The sequence below is a fragment of the Puccinia triticina genome, chromosome 8A, assembly GCF_026914185.1.
Source record: "Puccinia triticina chromosome 8A, complete sequence".
In the NCBI taxonomy this organism is placed as follows: Eukaryota; Fungi; Basidiomycota; class Pucciniomycetes; order Pucciniales; family Pucciniaceae; genus Puccinia; species Puccinia triticina.
In genome coordinates, this window is record NC_070565.1 from 4,270,721 (window position 1) to 4,292,805 (window position 22,085).

The 22,085-nt window shown below is 44.4% G+C and overlaps 2 protein-coding genes across 2 annotated transcripts; one reads left to right on the top strand and one right to left on the bottom strand.

Moving 5' to 3' along the window:
* Positions 1-124: 124 nt before the first annotated feature.
* PtA15_8A428 (uncharacterized protein) lies at positions 125-472 on the bottom strand (the record flags this gene model as incomplete). Its single annotated transcript, XM_053171857.1, has 2 exons — positions 125-330; positions 418-472. 2 exons carry the CDS (start codon positions 470-472, stop codon positions 125-127), a joined length of 261 nt encoding a protein of 86 aa, XP_053023079.1.
* Positions 473-13,787: 13,315 nt separating this feature from the next.
* On the top strand, positions 13,788-14,656 carry PtA15_8A429 (uncharacterized protein; the record flags this gene model as incomplete). Its single annotated transcript, XM_053171858.1, has 3 exons — positions 13,788-13,863; positions 13,985-14,226; positions 14,306-14,656. 3 exons carry the CDS (start codon positions 13,788-13,790, stop codon positions 14,654-14,656), a joined length of 669 nt encoding a protein of 222 aa, XP_053023080.1.
* Positions 14,657-22,085: the final 7,429 nt, after the last annotated feature.

Genomic DNA, 22,085 nt, shown 5'->3' on the forward strand with positions numbered 1-22,085 from the left:
TTTGCCCAGGGTTATGATCATTAGTTGGGCGCTTGGGTGGGAAGAATTTAAAGCGGTCGGCTGAGGTGTATTGGAATGTAAAAGGGTGAGCTGCCATTAGCAGTGTTGGCTTACCAAATTGAAATTACCCCCGATCGTGCCTTTTAGTTTTCTTCCAGTTCGGTCCCTTAACTTGGCTTTCTTTCCGATTCCTGCTGGAAATGGGGAACTGGTGGCAGTAGACAAGTGTGGACCAGAGCATGTTACCGCCATCCTGAATGAAGTGAAAATTGACAGCGGTGCTGGGCTGTGACGGATCTTCGGCCTTATCAACTGCGCGCTCAGAGTCCCCTGGACAGGGTGTTTCAAAGAGGCAACGGAAGATCAGTTTCAGATCAAGACAAAGGAGTAGGAAATGATTGCAGTGAGGGGACCCACAGGTTGATTTGCCCTTGCAATCGCAGTTCTTCTCGGGCACTAAACCGCCGGACATCCGGTTGAACTTTGCCGTCCGCTCCCGGCTTTTATCTGCCTTGCCCTTGACCTTCGAACAACGTGCATGGGCCTGGACCACGTTATTTGAATGGTGGAATTGTTCAGATCACCCTGGGCCTCGACCGAGTTATTTGAATGGCGCGGTTGATTGCGTCCGTCCCGCTCGCCGGCCTCAACCTAGTTATTTGAATCCATCGGGTCCGAGGCTTGTTGAACGACGTGCATGGGCCTGGACCACATTATTTGAATGGTGGAATTGTTCAGATCGTCCTGAGCCCCGACCGAGTTATTTGAACGGCGCCATCGATTCGCTCCGTCCCGCTTGCCGGCCCCAACGTGGTTTTTTGAATCCATCGGGTCGGAGCTTGCGGGTCTCTGTCCTCGGGGTGGAGGGCAATCGGTGGACCCGGCCCTCCGACTGGCCCAGCCCCGGATTGACCCACTTTTCTTTGCAAGCCCCCTGTAGACTCCAGCTTAACACCCAAGGCCCAGCAGGCTGTCCGGATTTTAACCCGCATCAACCCAGCTCAACTTCCCTCCCCACACCTACACTCCAAAGCTTGCACCTAAACTCCAAGACCACCCAAATATATTAAAAAGGCTGATTGGCCTTGGGTGTTTCAGTCTTCAGGATCTGTTATGGACTGCAAGGAATTTCACAAGGCTTCAGTCCTTTTGTGTAGCCAAGCAAAACACAGCTACTCTAGATCCAGAGTAGCAATAAAAATAGCCAAAAAAGACTGCTTAGAACAAGTAGGAAAGCACCGGCACAGCTAATGCAAATTTTAACTGGGTATAGCAAAGCAGAGTTTTTTCTTATTTTACTTTAGCATAGCAGCGGAATTGGTGTTTGGAACTTTTCAGGCCAGAAGTGGGGCAAATGGGGATGCTTTTGTGCCAAAATGTTGCAGGAGAGTGGGCATTTCTGTGTAAAAAGCTATAAATGCTAACAAATCATCAATCCTCATTTGCTTGATGATGAGGTTTCAAATTTCAACAATGCTATAGTGGCTGCACAGAATTACTAAACTATTGTTTTTCGGCTACTGTAGCTGCAACCTAGCCCAAATACACTGCTTGATGCTGAGAATAGCTGGCTGTTTTTGTGTGTTTTTTGCACTTCATAAAAGTAGCAAAAGGTGTAGCCCCCAGCCTGCTACTAAAGGCCCAGCAAAGTGGGGTCAAAATCACTACACTTTTGCTGTGGTTTCTGGCAGCCCATGTGTAACAAAAAATTTATAAGGTTGGTGGACAATTTCCTACTAACCTCCAGGAAGTCATTCTACAATGGCAGTGTATTGCTAATATTTTGGTAGCACAAAATAGGGGGGTTCCCAATTGAAATTTACAAAACTTTAGGACCCATTTTAAGGTGTTTATGAACATATTTTTATAAAATTGATAAACTGCACTGGGGGATCAGTAACACCTGCTGTTGTGCATTTCTCCAAAATTTTGAAATTTTGTTCAGAAAGGCCTTAAATTTGGCTCCAAAGTTTAGTAAAATTCAATTGTGAACCCCCCTAATATATGCATCATGGAAAGATTCCTGAAGATTTTGGGCTTTTTGGGTGAGTAACAAAAAAAAGATATACAGTTGGCAGTCATTTTCCTACTAAGCCCTACGCGCACCCCTTATAAGTCATTCTATAATGACACACACTTGCTTATAATTTAATAGAATAAACTAGAGGCCAAGGTGGCTTCGCCGCTGCAAATCCCAGGCTCAGTTGCTACACTCAATTTCAAAACACTCAATTGCAAAACTGACACAACACAACAAAATATTGGACCAATTATTGGTACTGTATTGATTTGCCAATATACAAGAACTTGAAATGGGTGTACTTTATCCAATAGCAAGACAATACACCTGGATTTTATTTCCTAGTTGAACACACAAATATCTGGAATCTTTTATTGTATCACCCCTGGGCCTCTGCACTACATTATCCTACAGGGGCAAGTGATAGCATAGCTACCTGTGAGTCTGTAGTGTTAGAGCTTCTAAGCTGCTTTGTGGTACTCTCAAGCACCTTGAGTGATGAAAAACCACTGAATAACTCTACAGAAAAGCTGAGAGGGAGCTATTGTTATTCTTTGGCCTGTGCATGTAGGGCTAGCACAGATCAAGCAGAAATTTGCTACACTACAAAGTCAGATCAGAATTTTGCTACTTTAGGACACACTAATGCCATTGGCGTAGCTTTCCCAATCTTGGTTTTATTAACAGTTCAAATCTAGTGATGGTGATTGCTGCTGGTTTTTGTATGTACTGGAGTGCTGTCTGTTGGTTTTGGAAATACTCCCCTGAAGACTGGATTGTTCTGGTCATCTAGAGGAGTGTACCTCAATGGCCAGATTGTTCTGGTCATCAAGAGGAGTGTACTCCCCTCAAAGACTGGATTCTCAACAGCCAGATTGTCTGGATTGTTCCGAGTCCAAATGAGCTGGGTGAGCTGGAAATTTCCCTGCGGAATGGGATGGGTGAGCTGGAAATTTCCCTGCAGAATGAGCTGGGTGAGCTGGAAATTTCCCTGCGGAATGAGCTGGGTGAGCTGGAAATTTCCCTGCCAGATGAGCTGGGTGAGCTGGAAATTCCCCTGCCAAATGAGCTGGGTGAGCTGGAAATTTCCCTGCGGAATGAGCTGGGTGAGCTGGAAATTTCCCTGCGGAATGAGCTGGGTGAGCTGGAAATTGCCCTGCCAAATGAGCTGGGTGAGCTGGAAATTGCCCTGCCAAATGAGCTGGGTGAGCTGGAAATTTCCCTGCGGAATGAGCTGGGTGAGCTGGAAATTGCCCTGCCAAATGAGCTGGGTGAGCTGGAAACTGCCCTGCCAAATGAGCTGGGTGAGCCGGAAATTTCCCAGCAAAATGAGCTGGGTGAGCTGGAAATTTCCCTGCCAAATGAGCTGGGTGAGCTGGAAATTGCCCTGCGGAATGAGCTGGGTGAGCTGGAAATTGCCCTGCCAAATGAGCTGGGTGAGCTGGAAATTCCCCTGCCAAATGAGCTGGGTGAGCTGGAAATTGCCCTGCGGAATGAGCTGGGTGAGCTGGAAATTTCCCAGCAGAATGAGCTGAGTGAGCTGGAAATTTCCCTGCATAATGAGCTGGGTGAGCTGGAAATTTCCCTGTGGAATGAGCTGGGTGAGCTGGAAATTTCCCTGCCAAATGAGCTGGGTGAGCTGGAAATTGCCCTGCCAAATGAGCTGGCTGAGCTGGAAATTGCCCTGCCAAGTGAGCTGGGTGAGCTGGAAATTGTGATGCCAAATGAGCTGGGTGAGCTGAAAATTTCCATGCAGGGTGTGCTGATGAAGCCATGCAAATGTGAGCTGGATGAGCTGGTTTTCACATGAGCTCACACAGCTCTGCATGCCATACGGTTTCAAGCCAAAGATGTTGCCGGTTGTTTCTTCGGCTTAAAGCCGAAAAATCCAGTGGAAAAAACTCATTCGGTGTCCTATTCTCCGGGGCTCCACCGCGCGCCTGTGATGTATATCTTGATATATAACTTTTCCTAATTGTGAAAAAATAAAATTCCTGACAAAAATTGTGCAACACCTTCAATGATTGCCCTTCTTTTCATCTTTTTTTCTGCCTTTTAATTCTCTCTTTCCTTCACTCCCTCATCCATCCATTCAGTCTCTCCTTTTTGCGCCCAGCCTTACTGTTCCATTTCAGCGCCACTCAACTGCCCATTCAATCATCATTCTTTGTTTTTTTGTTTTTCACACACACAATCTGTTCAAAAAACAGAAAAAAAACACCCTCTCTGCTTATAATTTGGCCTCCGCATCAATACTTGATTGGAGTCCCTGAACACCTTGTTTCTTGATCTATGGCTAAACAACTCAAACACCACTTGGACAAGAGAAATCCAGTAATTTTAAACTCTGTCTGAATCATATGGAGTATGCGAGTTTACAATTCTTTCTATGCAGGAGGTGGAATCATGAAATGACAGTAGGACACTTGCCAGTGAGTCTAACAAGTTCAATTTAAAGATGGCATCAGGTACCCGTTTCCGGGTACCTCCTTTGGGAGGCGGGTACCTAGAAACGGGTGCCGGGTGCGGGTGCGGGTGTCCACATCTGAGGCAGAAATTACAGCGGGTACCCGGACCAGGTACCCGCCATACACCCGTGTGCTTACATATGTTTATATATGCATAGAAGCATGTTCATATACATACAAATATGCTTATATACAAAGGCCCTACCACCCCTGTCCCTCAACCCCGTTACCGGAAACTCAATATCTGATTCGAATCCCTTGTCAACCCCTCGGCCTCCACCATGGGCAGAAGCAGGAAGCGACCTCAGACAACCGGATCCCCAACTTCTTCTATCTCCATCTCCACCAATCCAACCAAGACTCAAGGATCAACCCCAAAGAAACGAAGCCACACAGTTGTTGACGTACCTGACCAATCTGATGAAGACAACAACTCAGAATCACCGGCAAGCAAGCAAAAGCTTTCCGATGAACAAGAGCTTAGTAAGTCTAATCCTAATCACTCACTCTAGATTAAAAAGCACCAGATAACTGACATCTGACTCGGTAACCTTCCAGGCAAGGCACAGAAAGTCCACGCAAAGTGTCTCAGCCCGTGCTACTCTGCATTCAAAACACCTCAGCTTTCCGAGCTACTTGACAAGAACGGTTGAAGGATGATCGCTTATCCATGTAAAACGTAAGTCATCTCTTTCTTCCGGTCCTCCTTATCTATTAAATTTAATACCTTTTACTTTTTTCAGCTGCGGCAGCAAAATTCATCGCCCTGTCTACGACACTTCCCCAACGAACCTATCAAAGCATGTAGCAAGCTGCGCCAAGAGAGAACGCGAGGCCATACATACTCAAAAACTGTCAGCCCTTGGGATATCTGGAACAGGCGACATTGATCCACACGAAGTAAGTATCATGAGAATTTTTATTTATTTACTTGCATTGTTACTGATGGCAAACCTTTCCCAGGTACCCCAGCTATGTGCCGTTTGGTGCGCTGAGGGTGCCCGACCGTTTTCAGCACTTGGCGAATTGGGTCACAGGGGCATATTGCACCCGGTTGTGCTCAAGCATCTACCAGCTTGGAAGACGGTATCCGACGACATATCTCGGTTGTATACAGCTGTGCAGGAGTCCTGCATAGAAGAACTTAAGGTGAGCTTCTCTTCTACTTCTTGTTCCATCTACTAATCCACTTTTATGCCACTCTAACAATTTTCTTGATCTAGAATCATCACGGTGCGATGTATTTGGGGCTAGACGCCTGGCAGTCTCCCAATGGGTTTGATATTTTAGGTACAGTGATATACCGGCTTGTCAAAGAAGGGCCAGATGGATTTCACTTGGATTCAATGCCACTTGACTTTGTCAAGCTTCATAAAAGCCACACAGGTTTATATCTGGCTGAAACAGTCCAGCTCATCGTTGAGAAGTTTGGCGTGAAGGAAAAGGTACCAATTTCTTTGATTATTCACTCCTTTTTTTGACTTGTCCATGCCTTTTTTACTGATACATAATCTTTATCGCGGATATCTAGATACATTGAATCGTCACCGATAACGCTTCAAACAACAAGTCAATGATCGAAGCGATCAAATCTTTCAAGTGGCCTTGTTTCAGAGGTGAAGCTCACTGGATTCGATGTTTCGCGCACATCCTCAACTTAATCGCCCAGGTAATATTCCGACCGTTTGGAAGCCACAAGAAATCCGGCAATGATCGAGTCGAGCTCAATCAAGACCTAGATTCCAACGATGATCTCAAAGAGGATGAGGATATGGAGGATCCCAATGATCAAATTCAAATGCAAGTACTAGTATTCCCGATTGTTTTCATTGGTTAACCTGCTGATCAGTACATTTATTCTCAGGTTTACCACCACTAGTCCTGGTTTTGAGGATGATGACAACAACGAACAAGGAACCCAGTGGGAAGATATGTTGGCTGCTGAGCTTATCAATGACGATGAGACCAAACTGGAGGACAAAGATTTGAATGAGATGAGCGACGAAGGGGAGGATGATCAATACACTTCCAATTCTTGCAAGGTGACCTTAGCAAAGGTAAGATGGAATCTCTTCAAACAATGACTTTGAACAACACTTACTGACTTTTATATATAAAAATTCATCAGTTCCAAGCCATTTCGAGGAAGTTAAATAAGTCACCCAATTTGAAGGCTCTCTTCCGGGAGATCTGTCAGGATCTTGAGTGCTCAAAGCCACACAATGTAGGGCGGGATGTTCGCACGCGGTGGAATTCCACCTTGGACCAACTATCAAGTATAGTACGATGCTCGGCGGCAATGTGAGTACTTTTTCTTAACTATTCCCTCTTTTCCTATTCCCAACCTCAAAAAATTCTTATTCTTTGAATTAAAAATTAAGCCTTGAATGGCAGAAAGATAAAAGACACGGTCCCGCTCGACAATATCATATTAACCAGGAGGATCTCGACTTGGCCCGTGACCTGGTCAAGATACTTCAGCCATTCTATGACATTACTCTCCAGGTCCCAATTCGCCGCGCCGCTCGAATCGCCGACGTGGTCGTCTTTATTGACCAGATCACTGCCCATCTTTCTTCTGCAATCTCCGATAAGTGCGACGATCACCCCCCGGCATTAAGGAACGCCTGCCGAGTTGGACTCAAGCTCACAAATAAATATTATACTCTGACCGACTGTTCCCCATTATATCGGGTTGCTATGGGTAAGCTTTCCAACATTAAATGCTTGCTTTTCATCAAATTACTGACATTCATTCGACATCTACAGTCCTGCACCCTTCATTCAAAGACGAATACTTCAAACTCGCCAATTGGCAACCAGAATGGATCGAAGAATCAATCCGGCTCACTCGAGAAATGTGGGAATCTTACTACAAACCCGCACCTCAGCCGTCCTCATCACAACCACCAATCAGCTGTCCAAAGGTGAGTATATTGAATATGCAGATCATCATCATAAAACACCAGCTCACCTCCTTCAACTACTGGAATCCAGCCCCAGAAAGGGGTTCTTGCAGGCTTGGTAGGCGCCTCAGAAGCTCGAGGAGGGAAAACCATGACCGATCCAATACACTTGTGGCTTGCCGGAGGCTTAAGTTTGACCGATGATGGTCAACCCGTTAATCCTCTCAAATGGTGGATGCAAGAACACCGCTCAGGAAATACTCACGGGGGTCTACTACAAATGGCGCTCGATGTTTTGAGCTGTCCTGGTGAGTTTTGTGTCCCCTCATTGGTTTTTTGGCTCGCCACTTGGCTAACAAGCTTACCTCTATCTACCACAGCAGCGACGGTAGATGTAGAGCGATCATTTAGCTTTGGCAGGGATTACATTTCCCTCAGGAGGCACCGGCTCAGTGCTTCGTCAGTCACAAAAGGCATGGCGGTGGCATTTTACTCCAAGAACGGGAAAATGAAACCCGGAGTGTTACATAAATGGAAGGTAAATCTGGCAAATGAGACTAAGCACAAAGGTAAAGGCAAATCAGCAAGAAAAGTATGATGCAGTGTTTCATTTATTTGTTATTTAGTTATTTTATATATACATGAGTTATGCAAGGGTCAAGTAACAACTTTGTAAGCCTTAAGAAAGTTCCACACCCGCGGGTACCTGCTGCAGGTACCCGAGTACCCCCTCCATGCCCCCTGAACGGGTGCGGGTGCGGGTGCGGGTGTCCACAATATGAGGTTTTCTGGGCAGGTACCCGCACCCGCCACGGGTACCCGGGTATCAAGTGCCATCTTTAGTTCAATTGATGTTGATTGAATTTGCAACTACAATTGCCACACAGGAGACACAGGGTGTGGACTCCAGTGGAGGCCTTTGCAAGATATTTGGTCCGCAAAAAATACTGCATGGTTCATTCAAGCAAGATATTTGAAATAGGAAATCAAATTTGGTTTGGGGTAGAGCTGGATGGAGCAAGCTCTGTGATGGGGCTGCTCATTGTGGTCAAGGCAAGGCTTGATTAAATTGACATTTGTTTATTGTAGCTGATGTCATATTCAGGTTTTGGTTGGGCGGGTGGACTGCCTATTTTGGGAATATGCTGGACTTGCATGAACATGGATGTAGACTGCCTATTTTGGGAATATGCTGGACTTGTAAATTCTTGATTCCAATGTATATATTATGTATGTATTTGATTGTTACACCACAACAACTTATTTGAGGAAGCTATATTTGAAGTGAAGGTAGTTGATGCCGCAACTGAGGAGATTATAAATTTTTGGATAGCTTGGATCAATGGCCCAAGAGTAAGGGTCCACTGGTTTGCAACTGCAATTTTGTTGAACAAGCTTTTCTGGATCTGCTCAAAGCCTTTTGAGATTTGGTCAGCTGCATTTTGTGGCAAATTGAAAGTTGGAGGGAGGATAATTAACCTCTGGGGGGTGCCTGTTCATGTGCAGTACTGCATTTATTGTGAATCTTTGACATCTTTGCTACCCAACGTGATATGGGGGTGGAACAGTAAGATTTGTGACTTCTGAAATTTTCACATTGATTACTCATCCCTATTGTGTCTAGCACACTCAGCAAATTTGAACACACCAAATGGAATGAGTTATTCATGCCTGTGGCTTAGCCTTTGTGGAGCTCATCAAGTTGTGTTTGAAGGCAGAGGTTCATTGATCTCAATTTAACCAACCCTTTCTTGGGCGCTGCAGTTGACTGTTGCTCCCTGGAGGTTAAGTGAATCAGAAATAGTCCTATCAATTTATATCAAAGCACAATAACCCATGCCAATGGCAATGGTGCCAAATTTCCTTACACTGTCACTAAATGCTAAGTGCATAACAATGGAGTTTTTGATTTTGGACCAACTTAAGTCAACATAAAAATGCAGTTTCTTATGGGATGGAAATTCATATGAGTTACCATTAATGTGATGTGGTTAATATTGCTGCCAGTGCCAGGGGGATAGATTGGGTGCAATTGGAGGGGGGGGGGGGGGGGGGGTCAGATTGGGTGGTGGGGTTATGCCCTCCAGCGGCGTAGCCGCTTTAAACTCTAGTAAAGTATCGAAACCTGATTTTCTTTTTTCTTGGCCGCTGTGGACTGTATACAGAAAAACTGTCAAAAAACGTAATAATACAGTATCTTGTATTGGGCTGTATTTGAAACAAGATACTAAAGTTTGAATAAATTTTTATAGTATTGGTTTTGAATGTGATACAAATAAATAGTATTGGGTGCAAAACAGATAAAAATACAGGAAGATACAGATACATGTACGGACCTACTTCGCGCAGCAGCAAAAAACTCTTTGCGCACAGAATCAACCGTCCCCCAACGTCGATCCCGCTGTGCGCGCAAGCGGAGAAATACTTCGCGCACAGCGACTTCCCCCGAAAGAAGGGGGGGATTTTTCCCAAATTTTTTTTGATGGATCAAAAGAGGGGGTCTTAACTGCCCTCTCCAAAAAATATTGGATTTTTTGGAGGTGTCCTTGTCATGTAAAAAAAAAATCATAATATTAATCCAAAAAAAGGCACCTGCTACACCGATAGCCCACCCCGGGGACTTTTCACCACTAAGACTTCAGCGGTCAGGTACCCAGCCCCTCGAAAAGAAAGTTCGAGGGGCAGCAGCTCCGGGCCCGGCTATCCCCCAGCCGCCGTGCCGATGGCCGGCACAGGCCATCGAGCGGAGTTACACACTCCCCCGATGACCGGCCAGCACCTGTGTGTATGTGGCACAAATTGCCGGTCATCGAGGGGGTGTTCACTCGGACCCGGTCATCGAGAGGAGTACATACTTCCCTCGGTGACCGGGTCCGTTCCGGTTCACCTCGATGACCGGGTCCGTTCCGGTTCACCTCGATGACCGGGTCCGTTCCGGTTCACCTCGATCGAGAGGAGTGAACACCCCCTCGACGACCGGGCCCGTTCCGGTCATCGAGGGGAGAGTTCACTCCTCTCGACAACCGGAGCAACTAGGTCACCAAGAGGAGTATGTACTCCTCCGAGAATGCCCGGGACGTTCCGGTTATCGAGAGGAGTACACACTTCCCTTGATGACCGGGTCCGTTCCGGTCGTCAAGAGGAGTGAACATTCCCCTCGATGACCGGAACGGGCCCGGTCATCGAGAGGATTACATACTCCCCTCGATCACCCAATTGCTCCGGTCATCGAGAGGAGTGAACACTTCCCTCGATGACCGGAACGGACCCGGTCATCGAGGGAAGTATGTACTCCTCTTGATGACCGGCACGGACCCGGTCATCGAGAGGAGTGAACACCCCCCTCGATGACCGGAACGGACTCGGTTATCGAGGGAAGGATTTATTCCTCTCGATGACCGGAATGTTCCGGTCATCAAGAGAGGAGTATGTATGTACGTACTCCCCTTGACGGCCCAGTTGCTCCAGTTGTTGAGAGGAGTGAACACTCCCCTCGTGACCGGAACGTCATCGAGGGAAGTTTGTACTCCTGTTGATGACCGGAACAGAGTGGCCATCGAGAGGAGTACATGATCCCCTCAATGACCGGTAGTCTGTGCTAGCCGGTCATTGGGGAGCGTGTAACTCCGCTTGATGGCCTGTGCCGGCCATCGGCACGGCACGGCGGCTGGGAGTTAGCCGGAGCTGCTGCCCCTCAAACTTTCTTTTCGAGGGGCTGCATACCCGACCGCTTGAGTTTTGGCAGGTCAAAACTCCCCGGGGTGGGTTATCGGGGCAGGGGGAGCTTATTTTTTGGATTAATATTATAAAAAAATTTACATGATGGAGGACACCTCCAAAAAATCCAAGACTTTTTGGAGGGGGCAAGCAAGACCCCCTCTTTTGATCCATCAAAAAAAAATCCAGAAAAACTCTCTCCTTCTTTCGGGGGAAGTCGCTGTGCGCGAAGTGTTTTTTGGCTTGCGCGCACAGCAGGCTCGACGTCGGGGGACGGTCCATTCTGTGCGCGAAGAGTTTTTTGCTGCTGCGCAAAGTAGGTCCGTACATGTATTAGGGGTGTTCAAAGTTGACTGCATAAAATTATAACACCATAAATTCATAAAATTTTAATCTGAAAAAAATGTGTAACACCCAATCACTCAAAAAAGAGCAACAATTCTAAAATGGTACATAAAAAATGATCACTCAAAAGTGTTATGATTTTATGATTTTATGATTTGAAAAAAATATGATTTCAACTTTGAACACCCTTATTGTATTTTTTCACCGTTGCTAATACCAATGTGAGACAAAGACAGATCTTATGAAAATACAGCAACACAGGAGCCTGAATAGCTTTCCCTTAGGAAGTTGCCCAATGTTTTGAGTCTGGATCCTGACAGTGTTTCTGTTTGCCCTTTTACAGAATTTGTGACAAATGGGCAAGAAACATGTTTTGATGATGATTGGAGTGTTACAATCTGGAAGTGGTGCTTTTTCTACCTGGCTGTTGTTATAAATTTAAAAAAAATTGTATTCAATAAGAGAAGGTCACATCTGAAGTTGATCATCATTCCCCTGGTGTTCATTTCACTCTTTGAAGATGCAAAAGATATTTGAATTGAGTCTTGTGATATTTCTGTTTCACTTTAAACTTCTCTTGGCAATGGAAAAAATCAAAGCTCAAGCAAGTAGCTTGAAAGATGACACAATTAGTGTGAATAAACCCTATTCAACAATTCAATTACAGCAAGGTAGTTTTTTTTCCTTTTAAAATAACTCTCACTATTACAATTCTTGCTAACTATTAAAACAGGCTACATTTCACTCAGAGAAGGACACAATGCACCAAAAACCCTGAGGCTATTTGGTCAGCTTGAACTTTCTGCCTTTTCTGATTATTCTAGATTTTGAATGTTCCAAGATGATAGTAATGCTGAAAAGTCTCTTCTTTGATGATTTCTTCCAGATGAGTCTGTTTCAACAGGAATTGATCAGAGCAGGGATCAGCCATCACTCCTTACATCAGCTCCTGGAGAAACCAAAGATACTGAAGTCCCTCATCCAGCTCTAAAAAAAGCAAGATTGGATCTTAGTTTATCGTTGACCCTCCCCAATTCAGAACTAAATTCAGTCAGAATATTTGGTGCTTCAATTTTCAAATCATCAAATTGGAATTCCAGTGGTAAGTCTTCTACCTATTCCAATTTTTGGAAGGGTTTGGCCCAAGCTTGAAAATGATATGAAATAGCCATATGATCAATATACCCCCAAACATCTAACCAGCAAAGTTTAGGCATGGTATGTTTATTGGTAAAATTCCAATATTGCCAAAAAAAATGCTTCTTACCAATACTGTTGACAGTAGCAGAAGTGAATTACAATACTGCAACTGAAGGATTTTTTTGAATCCTTTAAAATATGCAACTGAAGGATTTTTTTGAATCCTTTACAATAGCTTCCCATGCAGAGGGTCAGATGTTGGACAATATATTAGCCAGAGGGAGCAATTTTCCCCTCTTTATTCTGCTATCCAGTGGTTTCTGTGTTCTGTTACTATTAATGCTAGTAAAATAACACCTGGTTACAGTGGAGATCCCAGGCTTAAAATCAGTTGTGACTCATCCAAGTTTATTAAAGACACAGTTTTGCCAAAATTAAAAAAATCAAGATCAAGGGTTTCCCCTTACAATTACACAAAATGAAGAAAAAAAAAACATGGGTTTCCCCATTAACAAAATCTTAAAAAAAGGGGGGGGGGGGGGGGGGGTTCCCCATCACAATAAAAACACAAGCAACTTCTCAACCCAGCCTTCCAACAGCGGCAAAGCCGTGCCCACAGGCTCAACACCCAGCCCGTGTCAAACGCACGGGTCAAAAGTGATGGACATGAAGGCCCCCGGCCCGCAGCAAAGGCTGCAGACCCGTGGGGGGCCCACTCTTTGCCCCTCAGACTGCGCACGTGCAACAGCGGAGGGGTTGAGGACAACGGATAGCTGGAAATGCAGCATCTCCAATTGCCTGGGGAAGCAACTACACCTATGAGTTATCCGCCTTTTAAGCTCTCCCTCGACTCAAATCTCAACCTTAATACTAGCTCCCCCCACGCAAACGCCACGCCGTGGCCGTTGTAACTGTAATTGATTTTACGGCAACCATGCCAGTCATTCGGAATTCCAAGATGCCTGTATACTCTATTTCCCATATTTGGCCTTGCCCAGACCCAAACCCCCCCGCGGCCCTCGCAACCGTACACAATTACTTTGATCCCATCACAATTGGTTTTTCGAGCTACGTCAAATTTCCTCTTCCCACCTGAAACCATCCTGGCCATCGGCCTTGAAAAGGCCACCATCCAGATCAGCTCCCTTGAGCCGAACTCCATCCTCAAGACTATCTCCCGCGAGGCACCCAATGCTGTCCCCACCTCCATCTGGATTGCCAAGATCAGTCCAGTCCGCCTCCGGTGTTCCCGGTCACCCCCCACAATGTCAGTTTACAGAACCAGAGCGGTGAGTTGTATCTACCTTGGCCTGCTGTCTGTTCTGTGGCATCAGCTTGATGCCCTCCCCCCACCACTTCTCTAACTGACAGTATTGCGTGCCTGCTAGCCAGACCCCTGGACAAGACCATCAAACCCTTGGCCTTGCTCGCTTCATCACTCAAAGTCGTCAACTCAGAGTTCAAGCAGGACGCAAGCGACCCCACCGAGTCTCTCACAGCACCTGTACCCCTCAGCCTGAGCACCTTCCTTGGCCAACCCATCGCCCTCCTCTACCCGCAGGGGCCGCTTCCGTGTCACTGTCATCATCTTTGTCTATCGAGCCCACCAACTCAACTGGCACCCACGCTGGTACTGATCTGGCGCGGCCTTTGCATCTCATACAATGCCCTTCCCCTTCAGCAACATCTGAGCCCGGCTCGCCCGACAGACCAACCAATCACCTTTGAACAAGCGCACTGAGAACGCGCACCCGACTGCGGACATCATAGACGCCACAGGGAGTCTGAGCATCAATCCAGACCACGCCCCCAGCCTCACCAGTATCTCTCCTGGTGCTGCTCCCCTCCTCGCGATGGCCAACGATATCTCTTCGCGACCCTTCAGGTATCACCTTCTGTGTGTCCAACAGATTCAGCTATCAACCCCCTCATCCCCAACCTTCCACCACCCGAACCTTCAGACAACCCTCCCTCACCAATCCCAATGCACCCGACTAACCAAAGCGAAGCTGATCCCTTGCCTCCAGTCATCCCACCTACAGGTCCTGATGAAGCCTTGACCAGCTTGCTTGACCCACACCCAGAACTCACAACTTGATTAATCGGCAGCCTCTCATCCCAAAGAGGTAGCCGCCGCCACTGGTCAATGTGAAAAACAGTCTGTTTAATGCAAAATGCAAATGCGTTGTGATACTAATGAGGTGAGGTGAGTTAAGAGTGGTGATGAATATTGCATATTACTTACTGGTGGAGGGACAAGCAGTGAGAGGCAGATCATCTAACAGTTGGATAGTATGAGTGACTGAGATTGAGTCAAGTATGTGATTTTGATTGACTCCTACTCTCAGTTTTGCTATTTTTGTTTTTCTGCTGCAGGGATGAACTGTCATCATCCTTTTTTCTTGCCTATTCTATGGCTTAGCTTGGGTCAAAGCTTCCTTGAAGTGCTTTATAAAATCTCTCCTGGGAAATGAGAAACATTTTTGTAACTCAACTTCTCCATGAGCTCCTATGATCCACAAGAATTGGATTATCATGCATACTTTGTTCATTTATTGTGGATGAAGTTTGAGTAATAAATAAATTCAGCACATCATCAAACTTTAATTGAAGGGATTTCAACAAAGAAAAATCCCTTCACTGGCAAAGAGAGATAAAAACCAAAGATTTGGCTACCAAAGGCAGGAGGCCATCTGAGCAGGGGACTATGCTTCCAGCGGCGAAGCCGCCTTGGCCTCTAGTACCAATAATAACTGAGCTTACTTATTAACAGAAATAATTATGCTACGTGGATGCTAGATGTTATTGTAGAGTATTGTAACTACCCCCAACTGATCCTACCTGTTTGATTTATTATTGTTATCTTACAGGATCAAACACACCAATTTACACTCCTCCTATGAGCTTAAATCACAAATTGGATAAAGTCTCCCAAGGGCCAGAGTGTATTCAAAGTCCACCTAATTCCAACAAATTCACATCAAAACCATTGGATTTTGATGTAGGAGGAAGTCATGTAGAAAATCTCAGCACAATCAATGAATCAAGTAACTTCAATCCCAAGTCAAAAGATGCAATTGTGACAAAAACTCAACACCATGATTTGGGATTTGACATGGGTGCAAAGTGTGTTTCTGGGGACAGGAGCAGTAATATAGAGCCCTCAAAAACCAGCCAAAACACTCCAACCAAATTTCTCACAATGGAAAAAATCAAGGAAAATGGGAACTCTAAATTCTGGGCTTGGATTTCAATCAGTTTCATTCTTTCAGATGATGAACTAGGTCACAAATTGAAAAGCCACATACAGCCTCCTAGCAACATGTGTTATTACCTTCCTTACGACACCCGCCCTGACAATGAAAAAAAACTCATTCAAGGATTCAAATATGAATTCCACTTAAAAAAAAGATTGAATGAGTTTGCAGTTTTTATTTGGGCTGTGAATCATCAAATTTTAAAGAGTTTGGGTATTGCACCATCAGAATCACAATATTTCACAGAGCAACATGCAGTTCAAAAGTGGTTTTTTAGTTTCATGTCAAGGTGCAAGAGACATTACATACATTACCAAAATAATGAAAATCTCACTAGCCAAGGATTTGGGCACAGTTCTGAAACCCTAGTTATTTATCAAAAGGTTTTAGAAACACTTCATGCCAATTCTGACATGAATGCCTACCAAATATACCAGCAAGGATTAACAACCCAACCACTTTTCATATCAAAACCACAAATGATGAGAAATGAAGTTAGTGTCTGTGTTGTAAGGTATTACTACAAAAGTTACAATCAGATGAAGTGGGAAAATGCTTTTGAAAATGATGACGTTTTCATGGCTCAAGTTGCTAAATTTGAAATAGATTCAAATGAAAAACAAGATCTCAGTTTTCTGATTCCTTGGACCTCTGACTGCCCAACTGAAGTCTTGCATTGCCACAAAAACATTCTCAATGATAAGATAAGGGATTTTGAAGATTACGTGAAACCCATTTTGACAGAGAAAATACCAGAGTTCTTCATTTTTAAAAATTTTGAATGCAAGAATGAGAACAATAAAGCATGGGCATGGATATCAAGCATTCAAGCTCGTCTAATCAACAAATGTGACAAGTTGTTCCAGCCTACTTCGTCCACAAATATGAATGAAATCAGATGTTGCCTTGAACTTTATGCAGAGGAGAAGTCTCCGGCACACAATCAGAAACTCAAAGAAACATCTGACAAGGAGATATTAAGAATATTCAGTAAAATATTTGATCTGATTTGGAATTTGAATAGAAAAGTTGTTGAATGCTTTGGTGCTGAAGTGGATGGAGATGATTATATTAATGAGCAAAAATGGGTCCAGCTTTACTACCTGTTTTGCATTTTTGAAATCAATAGAACCAAATTGAGTGAAGATAAAAATATTGAGGGAAATATTCCTGGAATTTTCTACACAAGTAAAATGAAAGCAATATTAGAATTGACATTAACTTTATTGATTTCAGAAGATGGGAAGGAGAAGAAATTTGAAGTTGATCACACAAGTACAACAGGTTCTAATTCATCTGTTTATGTACAGGAGGATTTGATAATAGCAAATATTGCAGTGAATCTACTTGGATCTTATTATAAGAATCAAAATATTGAAAAATGGTATTTTGCTTTTAGAGAAGATGAAAGGTTCTTCACACATCTAACCAACAAGAGCACTGAGCTTTTCAACCATGATTCTGGCAAACCTAAAAGAACAAAGAGCTATAGAAATTTTAAAAATTACAAGATGATCCCTTGGAAGAATCCAATCCACCCTGACATACCTCCTCTTAATCGTAAACTTGGTGATAGAACAATTTCTGATTTTGAAACTTTTGTCAGAGTATACAGTGAGAAAAAACCAAACTCTTAGAAAATTTCCACAGAAAAGCATCAAAACATATTAGTTTACAAATTTGAAATTATTCTTAGAAAATGTACTTGTGATTTTTTTGGGTCTGCCTAAATGCACTCCAAAAAATTACTTTCTGCACCCCAATATTTTGGCTGTCTTTACAGGGTACTCCAAATAAATTGGATTAATGGGGCTTTGCACTCCAAATATTGGATGTACTTTGCGCACTTCAAAAAACTTGTTGCGCACTGCAGGGGGTGTCCACTCAACGTCCCGGCCACAGTGCGCGGTAGCTCAAAACGCTTTGCGCACTGAAAACGCAAAACTATGAAATTCTCACCTTTTTTTCTGCCAGCCGGCAGAGGGGATTTTTCTTGCCCCTCCATCAAATTCTTGGAGGATTTGGAGCCCTCAGCTGGACACAAAAAAAGGATGAAAAAGAAACACAAAAAATAACCTGAGCGCAGGCTCCCACTCCCCCAGGAGCGCTCCTCCGGGGCTTTCAACCTGCCAAATAATGGGTACACAGCCCCTCAAAATCAAAGTTTGAGGGGCAGAAGCTCCTGCTGCCATACCAATAGCCGGCACAGCCCGGTCATTGATTGGCGTCTACACACTCCCCTGATGACTGGCCAGCACACACATGCAGTGCAGATTAACGGTCCTCAAGGGGAATATTTACTCCTCTCAATGACTGGGTTGCTCCACGCCAGTGAAAGGTAAGTGATGCCTCTTCACCAAGCAAACTCACCCCCAGAACTTCTTGCTAGTGACAAGCGGACTGAGCCCAGGCCTAACCTGGATCATGAGTCAAAATATGGGATCAGATGTAGCACCCGTGTGAGAATGTTGCAAAGGGGCTGGTCAGGGAGCAAGGACTAGAGATGTCAATTGCTACCCACCACCCTTCAGAAGGTGCCTGTGAGCCCTTGCAGTACCCATGGCCGGTGCAGAGCTCCTTTCTTGAATTTTGACTAAATTGCAACACCCTGAACCCCCCATCTGTACTTGTCAGGGCACACAGGTACCTGCTTAAGTGTGGCAGATACCTGCCAATGAGTGCCCAATGGCCATCTCTAGAAATAACTCAAGAGATAATATTACTTGAACATGCTCCACAACTGCAATCTTCCACCATCATACTTCACAGATTAGAGATGGCCATTGGCACCCGCTGGCGACCCGCCAATCTTTAGCAGGTATCTATCTGCCCCTACAGGCAACCATGACGGGTGCAAAGCTACATGCTTGACTTTTTACCAAAATTGAACACCCCAAGCCTGCTGGCTAGCACTTCCCAGCAGGTGCCAATATCCATCTCTATCACAGATCAACATTGATCCAGGCAAGATTCCCCATTGAGCCTGACCCAACCACCTGAAAGGTCTTGAGATGCCATTAAAGAGAAATCATTATATATTGGGCTCTATGAGATTCAAATCAATGTTGCTGAAATTCTAATCTATGTATTTGCTGGAACATATTGTTTTTATGATTCAGTCTACTGATTCAATTAAGCGGCTAGAATTTGGGGTCTTACCTCATGGGATCCCGCAAAAGCATCACTGTTTTCAAATCCAGAATTTGTGAATGTAGGCCATGACATGAGCTTAGAGCCTACTAAGCCTTCAAATACAATTCAATTTGATTTGCAATGGGGTCACAAATTGGCCAAGTTGAAAAACTTTTTTTCCACCATATTAGGTTACAGATACAATCAGCCTCAGTTAGACATAACATCAAAATTGGCTGAAGCTTGAATTACACATGCTACAACAGTTGACATACTACAGGGTTGCAGAAGAAAGTCACGGTTTGGCACTCTCTAAGTGCCACAATTTCTTCCCTGGTGAGATTTTGTCACAATTGTGGTCAATGGAGTACCACTGTTTGCTGGTTCTTGTTCAATTGGTTTGTCGGGGTTGTCTTTTTTTGGGTTTGACATGCTGACTACGGAGTTTTTTTGAACTTCTTGATGGTTTTTGAGTGCAGTGGCTGTCTTTGCGGGTCTTGGAGATGGAGGAGCGTGGGGATCTTGGACTTGGAATGGCAGCCGCTCTGACACACACTTTGTGTAAGAATGCAGACCAGGGAGACCGGCCTTTGACTCACAAAGTGAGAAGGATGGCGCGACCCACCTCAGCTGCGGAGCAAGGTAAGCAAAGCGAAACTCCCTCTGCAGTCCAAGCTGCTTGCGAGACCGGGAAAACTGATAGCATTGAATTGATGAAAGCAGGTACCAATCACACAAGCAGCAAGGTCAAAAAAACAGATAACCGCTGTTGACCATTGTTACTGGAAAGGATCTCAAGAGACACCTCTGGTGAGTACTCGAGTTCCCGACCAGATAACTGACAAGGACAAAGCTAACCGCTCGTCCCCAATTCAACAGGCAAAATGCCCGGTGTAAGACTCAAAAGTGGTTGTGAAACCCTTTTGCTGAATGGTGAAGGGGATGATGGAGGTGCAAAACTCTGCCCTTCTGCTATCAGATAACAAGACCCACCAAGCTAAGCTTGGCAAGTTTTAATCAAGTGATAGGTCTGGTCTAGTTCCAGATGAAGTTGTTCGACAACAGGTATGTGAGAGTTGAGAGTGAGTTCAGTGGTTATTTGCAAATATGAGGGTTGTGGTGAGGTACACATGTGATGGTAAGTGTGAAGGTGTTATGTAAATAACTGGGGAGTACTGAGCTGAGGGAAAAACAAACTGGGGGGAGAGAGCTCCTTATATAAACAAATGTGAGGGATTTTAGCTACAAGGGGGACCCTGGATGAGTGATTTTAGCTGGTGGGCTGCGTACAAGTGGTGTCAGAAGATACTAAATACAGGCAAAAAGTGGGGTGAGAAATGAAAGATGATGTCATACTATGCAAGGAGTGCATAAACAAGGTGGGGAAATGTCGAATACAGAAGAAATGGGTTTGGTCCCCTGCGTATGCAGTGGAGATAAGAGGGATAGAAAAGAGTATGTGTTTGGCTGGGGCTGAGTATGTGTATCCCTGGGAAAGGTGACTTGAGGGGTGTGACAGGTTGATGATTGGTGCTGATCAGTTCTCTTTCCCGCAACCGTTGTTCCTCTAAAATCCTCTCCTTGTTGCTCAAACTCCTATCCTTGCCGTCCGCAATCCTATCCTCGCCGTCCACAATCCTATCCGTGCCGTCCTCACTTTGATTGATGCCTCGTATGTCTTCCACAATTGATTGAAGTTATTAGTTGATCTATTGAAGAAATTGATTGAATAGATGATCTTGATGAAGGTTTTGGCCACTGTTGGGACACCAGATGTAGGACTCCTGTGGGACAAATGAAATATATTTTGATGGTAGTTCCGTGAGGGGGAAATAAATTGTGGAATAGGTTGAAAGGCTATCACAACTGAAGAGTGGTTTGAAAGACCTGCCCCTCTATAGTACTATACAAATATGTAAGGAATCTTAAAATCAATATTTAGAAAGGGTGGCAGATTTCAAGATAGATTTACTAAGTATAGCAGTCTCTATCAGACCTAGATCAACTAATCAATATGCTTGCAGATTTTTTATAACTGTAACAAGGTGGATAAAGCAACCCAGTGGGGTTGATTATGTGAAATTGAGGTTGGGTGAGGATAGTAGAGGGTGTATCTACTAATGAATAACTTCTGTTGATGACTACTATGAATGAATTTTGGTGATGATAACTACTAATAGTAAAGGATGTTGACTAGTATTGGTAATATTTTGTTGATGACTACTCCTACTGATGCTGGCTTAATACTACTAATGATATGGTTGTTGTTAATTCTACTGGGTGTTGTTGGTTGACTAAGCTAATAATTGTTGTTGATGAAATAATTGACTGGTTGTTGATAAGTGATGTGTATAATTGTTATTGATAAATAAAGAACCTAAGATTGAATTTCACTAAAGAATAAGACCAGAAGCTGAAAGAAACATAAACGTGAGAACAATGAATGGAACAAGAAAAAAGAAAAGGAAATAATAAAACCAACCCTGAAGATGACACTATAAATCTAACAATATATATATTGATAATGAATTGTGAGGAGTCTGATGAGTCTGGAGGAGAGGAATAGAAAAGATCAGTTGAGGAAATTGTGAAATGGAAGACAAGAATGAACAAACCCTATAGTGATAGGAAACAAGAGAAAATAGGATTTAGAATGAGAATGCGCTGAAAGATCTAAGATAAGACTGATGAAGAAAGGAATAAAGATTAGTGTTGATGATCGAGGATTTGAAGATGAGAGAGGGATGTTTGGAAATGCCTGGCTGCATTTCTCACCAAGTTGGAAGCTAATGAAGGCGGTCCGAGTTAAAGCTTCACCGTACTTGTTCGATAGACGAGAGAGAGGAGCGTCGTCAAGTTATCTTGATATTGAGGTAGCAGCGGATCGATGTGAGTCGAAGAATCGTTCGGAGAATTGTGTTCTTGATCGATGTCGAGTGAGTGGATACGAGAAGGCGAGCATTCGGTGGGGTACCGGGAAGGTTTAGGTTAAGATTGGTGATCAAGGTATGCGCCGCAGAGAAGAGCGCGGAACAGAGAGAGAATGGAGCGCGCTGAGGAGCGCAAATCTAGAGAGCGGAGCGCGCCGAGGATCGCGAGT